The sequence below is a fragment of the Amborella trichopoda genome, chromosome 4, assembly GCF_054954075.1.
Source record: "Amborella trichopoda isolate Santa Cruz 75 chromosome 4, AtrichopodaSantaCruz75HAP2 v2.0, whole genome shotgun sequence".
Lineage (NCBI taxonomy): Eukaryota > Viridiplantae > Streptophyta > Magnoliopsida > Amborellales > Amborellaceae > Amborella > Amborella trichopoda.
This window is the reverse complement of record NC_142339.1, coordinates 6,015,901-6,021,786: the sequence shown is the minus strand read 5'-3', so window position 1 is coordinate 6,021,786 and position 5,886 is coordinate 6,015,901. Positions and strand designations below refer to the sequence as shown.

Here is a 5,886-nt window from a genome sequence, read left to right as displayed (position 1 = left end):
GGGACTATTTTTAATTTTCAAAAATAAAAAGAGATTTTTATGTTAATTTCGCAATACGTGATATGGGACAAGGGTTTTAAATTCAAAAAATGAAATAGGATTTGTCTGCAAATTTAGATAATAAAAAGAAGAAAATGTATTACATGAGTAAGCAGGCGCAAGAGCTGGCAGACCCATGAACGTCCATCTTTAAGATAAATGTTGTACAAGGTACACCAGAGATGGATGGTGTAAAAAAAGTTCCTTAGAAAGGATAAATTTTCAATTTTATTTTTTATATTCATGATCATTTTGGCCTAAATCAGAAATCCCTAAAAATATGGATAAAAAATCATTCTTTAAGATGAATTTTAAATAGGAGATACGTGTGTACATATGCATCGGCTAACCCCATTCTACAAAGAATCGTAAAAAAAACCTATCAAATTAGCTCTTCAATTTCCTTATTTTTTTAAAAGCTTTTCCATGCTTTGCTTCTCAAAATCGAACTACGACCATTTAGTCAAAATCCCAAGGTCTTTTTTCCAGGCTTGTTTCTAATTAGTTTCTTAGAACACAATGAATTCTGATTTGGATCATTGATCCGAATGAGAATCAGTCAAGACCGGACAGGTTTCAGGATGATATAGGTTCTGGTCCGGCTTTCCCTTGAAACTACTAATGCTGAGAGAAATAATAAATAGAAAAATAAAAAAAATTGAGAGATTATACTTTCTCATTGGATCTGCAAGGGAATCTACCCTATGGTCTTTTCACATGATCAAATTCTTTCTTTATTATCTGATCATATTTTTATTTGCATCATTCTCCTGGGTTGGAAGAAGTTTTACCTCGAGTTTACATCCTTCAAAGGCCAATTGAATAATTGATGATGTAGTCTCACAATTCCTCTCTGAACTATCTTCAATAAACCAATTTATTGAATACTTTGTGTGCAATTTGAAATAGAACACTGGGATATTAAATTTAATATTGATTTCTTTTTCAAGTTTATTATAAAACTCGAGAAGATCGAACAGAATACCAAGATCATGTGGATGCTCAAATAGTGATTTTTGTATCACAATGTGATCATCACATTTAGGATCGGTACACCTAGTAAGTCGTAGAACTCGATTCATCTCTACAATGAAATATGATGTTTGATCTTCATGATTGTGAGCATCCTCCTTTCAAGTAATAGTATTCTCCAACTGTTGGTTCATTTCACGAATTTTACTTTGAACACCTCTCATGACCTTGATTAAATTTTCTAAAGTATGTCTCATGCAATCATCCATTGCAAGATTAGTTTAAGGTGACATTGGGATGGTTGGATCTTCTTTTCAGATGGTCAGACCTCTTTTTCTCTGATACCAACTAATGTAGAGAGAACTATTAAAAAACATATATTGAGGTATTATGATACCAACTAATGTAGAGAGAACTATTAAAAAACATATATTGAGGTATTATAACCTGGGTTTATAAGAGAGTCCACCCTAATATCTTTTCATAAGATCATACACTTTCTTTATTCTCCCATCACTTTTTTATTTGTATCAACTACCCCTTATATATATATTTTTATTTTTTTAAACTTATCTAATTTTTTTTATCCCCATCTTATAAGCTCCGATTAATTTTTATTCTATTGTATTTAGTTTTTATAGTTTTCTAAATTACTAATCTAGACTTGTTGGAATCGCCGACCCAACTATCCGAGACATATCTTTGGATGAACGATCCGCCTCACCCATCAAGGGTTTAAAACACCATCTCCAATTATCGATTTAGTACCCACAAAGGCACCTAGAAGAAAATGCAAAGGGGAAGAAGCCATTTTCGTATTTTCAGAAAATATCAAGGAGATCTGAACCTTACCCAACGTTATCAAGGCACCGCCTGTGCCCATTAGTTTAATATGAAAAAAATACCTCTACGTACTTCAATTTGGCATTCACGATCTTGAAGACCTAAAGAAAACCCGGGGAAAAACCAGTGCCTTACTGGACTTATTCGAGTGATTTAATTGGTAAAATTTTGAGGAAAATGAAGACCGAGAAATCTCCGAAGAAGACCAAAGGGAAAGAGGTATGCCATATTTTTCTTTTTTCTCTGCTTCTTGCCCTTCATTCAATGTATAAACTTTGGGCCCAATTTGTATTTTGGATTTTTTTTTGGATTTTTCTTTTCTTTTCATTTTTTTTTTCGCTGGAAATCTATTTATCCTGAATGGATCTGATTGATTTTAGATGCACATCTGAATAAAAGGACAAAAAGATAATTTTTTATGAATTTGTTCTTGATTCGTAGGAAATTTGAGTTCGAGGGCAACTGTCTGTTGCACAAAACAAAAAAAATTGAAATTGTTTTTCTGAGATTATTTCTCAATGTTTTGAGAAATTTGGGGTCAGGGTTCACTACCTTATGATTTGCAAGTAGATTATTTTTAACACCTTGGAGTTGCAAACTTGCAATAAAGAAGAAAAAATAAGAAGAAATCTTTGGATATTGACACTCTTAGTTAGAAATGCGAAAAACTTTTGTTTTGTAAGCAACAGATAAATGGCATGAAAAATTTATCTCAGTATGTTATATGTCCTTATCAAATAAGGAATTTACGGGAGTTTTTCCTCTTAACCTCACATCTTGGGTTCAGTTTTGGCAAATTTGGATAAGTAGGTGTTCCAAGCATCTATATGAAATTTTCATAATTTTTCTCTTTAACTGTGAAAATTACTTTGCAAAGAAAAGGATAAATTATGAAATTTTTGCATAGTGGTCTGGAACATCCAACTATTCAAATTGGGTGCTCTAGAAACCGGAAATATCGGGCAGCTTACACTGTAGAACTGAAAGCTCTTCTTGCTTTCAACCTTGCTCTCTCTTAATCCTACTCCCTCTTATTTATAGTACTACTTTTCATCCCTTAATTTCATTAGTGTCATTGAGTTTGTCTCAATTGTCCCCATGTTTTTCTCTCACTGTCTATGTTTACCATTTGTTACTTCAGAGCAAGATTGGAGAGAAAATACTTCTGATTTGCAATTTTGGGGGACAAATTGTTCAAAACAAGAATGATGGTAACACTCTGTATGAGGGTGGAGATGCTAGAGCGACAATGGTTGCTCGTGATACAAGTTTCACCGAGCTCCAATCGAAATTGGCCGAGATTTCTAAGCTCAGGGCCGCATCATTTTCTATTAAGTATCAAGCCATTGATTCACATGCTTTAATATCAGTCTATGATGACAATGATGTTGAAACCATGCTCTATCAGTTTGGTGATAGCCGGTCAATTCCAATGTACATCTCTAGGACTCAAGCCACAGAAGATACTGTGAACACCAATAGGTATTATCTTCATGTCACATCTTTCGCCATGCATAGATGGCATTCAATTTGTTTCTATACTTCAAACAATTCTATATAGTTTTCATTTGCTACAGGGTTGAAGAGAGGTTGGTTGATGAAGATGGTGGTGGTGGAACCGGAGATATTGAAAATCCACAAAGATCTGCACAAGGAATGCCTTGTACTGGGGATATTGAAAACCCTGAAAGCTCGACACCAAGAGTGTCTTGTTTTGGGGATATTGAGAATCGGCAAACATTGGCACCAGGAGTGTCTTGTATCAGGGAAATTGAAAATGAAGGAGTGTCTTGTTCTGGGGAACTAGAAACCCCTGGGCTAGTTTTGCGAGAAGCAATGCCCAAGATGGCAATCGGGAAGGAGTTCGAAGATGTGCGTAGTTTCAGGAGAGCATTGATATCTTTTGCTATAGCTGAAAACTTCGTCATAAAATATGCAACCAATGATCTCAATCGCGTCACTGCGAAGTGTCAGGCAGAGGGGTGCACATGGCGCATCCATGCATCTCGTATCTCAGGTTTTAAAAAATTTAGGGTTAAAACTATGAACCCGACTCACACATGCAGGGGATGGCTAAATGGAGCTCATCCTCAAGCTGGTAGCAAATGGATTGCGGATAGGATAAAGCAACGCCTTAAAGACAACCCCAAATACAAGCCGAGAGAAATAATCGATGACATTCGCCGACATTACGGTGTTCAAGTAACATATTTGCAGGCTTGGCAAGGGAAGGAGTTAGCAATGGCTGATATTCGTGGGTCATCAGAAGAAGCATATCGCATGCTTCCTTCGTACTGTCAGAAGTTAATCGATACGAACCCGGGCACTGTGGCCAATATTAAAGTAGATGAAGGAGATAATAGTTTTAAAAGATTGTTTGTGGCTTTTCATGCAACAATATCCGGGTTTTTACGAGGGTGCCGACCCCTAATCACTCTTGACGAATCATTATTGAAGACCAAGTACAGGGGGCACTTATTGGCAGCAGTTGCTATGGATGCTGATGGGGGTATGTTCCCCATGGCCTTCAGCGTGTCAGTGTCGGATGATATTGAGAGTTGGGTATGGTTCTTAACGCTTTTACGAGAGGTCTTGGTTCGTCCTGAAACACCCAAATTGATGTTTATCTCGGAGAAACAAAAGGGGTTGCAAACAGCTTTGGAGACGGTTTTCCCCGATGCTTTTCATGCATTCTCTATGGGAAGCCTGGCTGAGAACTTCAACGACGACTTAAGGAATTGCGAGTTGACGAGATACTTTTGGCTGGTCGCTCGGGCTAAGACTTTGTCAGAGTTTGAAGCTCGAATGGTGGAACTTGGGGCTGTTTCTGAGGCCGCGACAGCGTGGATTGAGGGAATTCCAGCGAAATTTTGGGCTGCAGCATACTGTGAAGGGATGAGATACAATCATTTGACGTCAAAGCTTTTGGAGTCCTTTAACAAATGGTTAGATGATTCACGAGATCTCCCAATTATTAAGTTTGTAGAGAGCTTACGTATGAAGCTAATGGAACACTTACATGAACAACGAGAGCTCTCGATGCAATGGACTTCGAAGCTTGTTCCTAGTGCAGATGAGAAGATAAAGAGGAGAACGGTCAAAGCTCACCCGTTTAGAATCTTTCGTTCCAATGGAACCCAATTCGAGATTCTATCAGATAAGGTAGATGAGGTCAATTTGGAACGTCAAGAGTGCACGTGTCGAAGGTGGCAACTTAGTGGGTTGCCTTGTGCACACGCTATAGCAGCTATAAATGCAAAAGGAGATCCAATTTCTGATTACTGTTCTCCTCATTTATATGTAGAGACATATCGTAACACATTTATGGAGACCATACATCCGGTACCCGATAGAACTCCAATGCCTGAGGTTCGAGATTTCTTAGTAAACCCACCTCGTATTCGAAGACCGAGTGGGAGACCCAAGAAGAAACGGGTTAAGACAGGAAACAACGAGGTTCGGCCTATACATTGCAGGAAATGTGGGGGCCTAGGGCACAACAGACAAAGATGCAAGCAGCCTGAATAAGCACATGGCATTTGTGTTTTCTTCAAGCCTATGTAAATGAATGATCCTTTTAAACGATAACAGAAAGCAAGGAAGTTTGCCTATTTGGTTGTCTATATTATGTTGTGGAATCTCTCTCGCTCTTTTGCATGAAAAGGATTGTTTGTAGGACCCCTAAATATGTTCATCCGGTGTAAAGGATTCAGCAGATCCGACATGCACTTCCCCGTCATGTTTCAATGCTTGGCTAGGAAACTTATTTTTCTGTTTTTCCTTCTCTTTAAATTTTTATGTTTTTCTTTGTTTTTTCTCCAAATAATTCTTGCAATTTGTTTTTTAAATACTCATTTTATACTGTATCCATATCACAATGTTACTTGTGGTAGGTATTTACACAATGATATGAAGAAAGAGGCCATACCTAATAGCATTGTAATTATGGAGAAACCTGTTAGGTGTCTCTCTGCACTTTCTGTTCCATGTTTTCCAATTTCCATTTGTTTCTTATAAAGCTATTCAAATTTT

The 5,886-nt window shown here is 37.2% G+C and overlaps 1 protein-coding gene across 1 annotated transcript; it reads left to right on the top strand.

The window, feature by feature from the left end:
- The first annotated feature begins 1,635 nt into the window (after nt 1-1,635).
- LOC18439213 (uncharacterized) lies at nt 1,636-5,477 on the top strand. Its single transcript, XM_011626944.3, has 3 exons — nt 1,636-2,073; nt 2,996-3,336; nt 3,432-5,477. The coding sequence occupies exons 1-3, from the start codon at nt 2,032-2,034 to the stop codon at nt 5,380-5,382; spliced, it is 2,334 nt and encodes a 777-aa protein (XP_011625246.2). The 5' UTR covers nt 1,636-2,031; the 3' UTR covers nt 5,383-5,477.
- Nucleotides 5,478-5,886: the final 409 nt, after the last annotated feature.

Bases quoted from the DNA above. Each gene is read 5' to 3' on its own strand.
- LOC18439213 (XM_011626944.3), top strand. From the start codon at position 2,032: ATGAAGACCGAGAAATCTCCGAAGAAGACCAAAGGGAAAGAG. The intron at 2,074-2,995 runs GTATGCCATATT...TTGTTACTTCAG, and splicing joins AGAAGACCAAAGGGAAAGAG to AGCAAGATTGGAGAGAAAAT. The intron at 3,337-3,431 runs GTATTATCTTCA...CATTTGCTACAG, and splicing joins GATACTGTGAACACCAATAG to GGTTGAAGAGAGGTTGGTTG.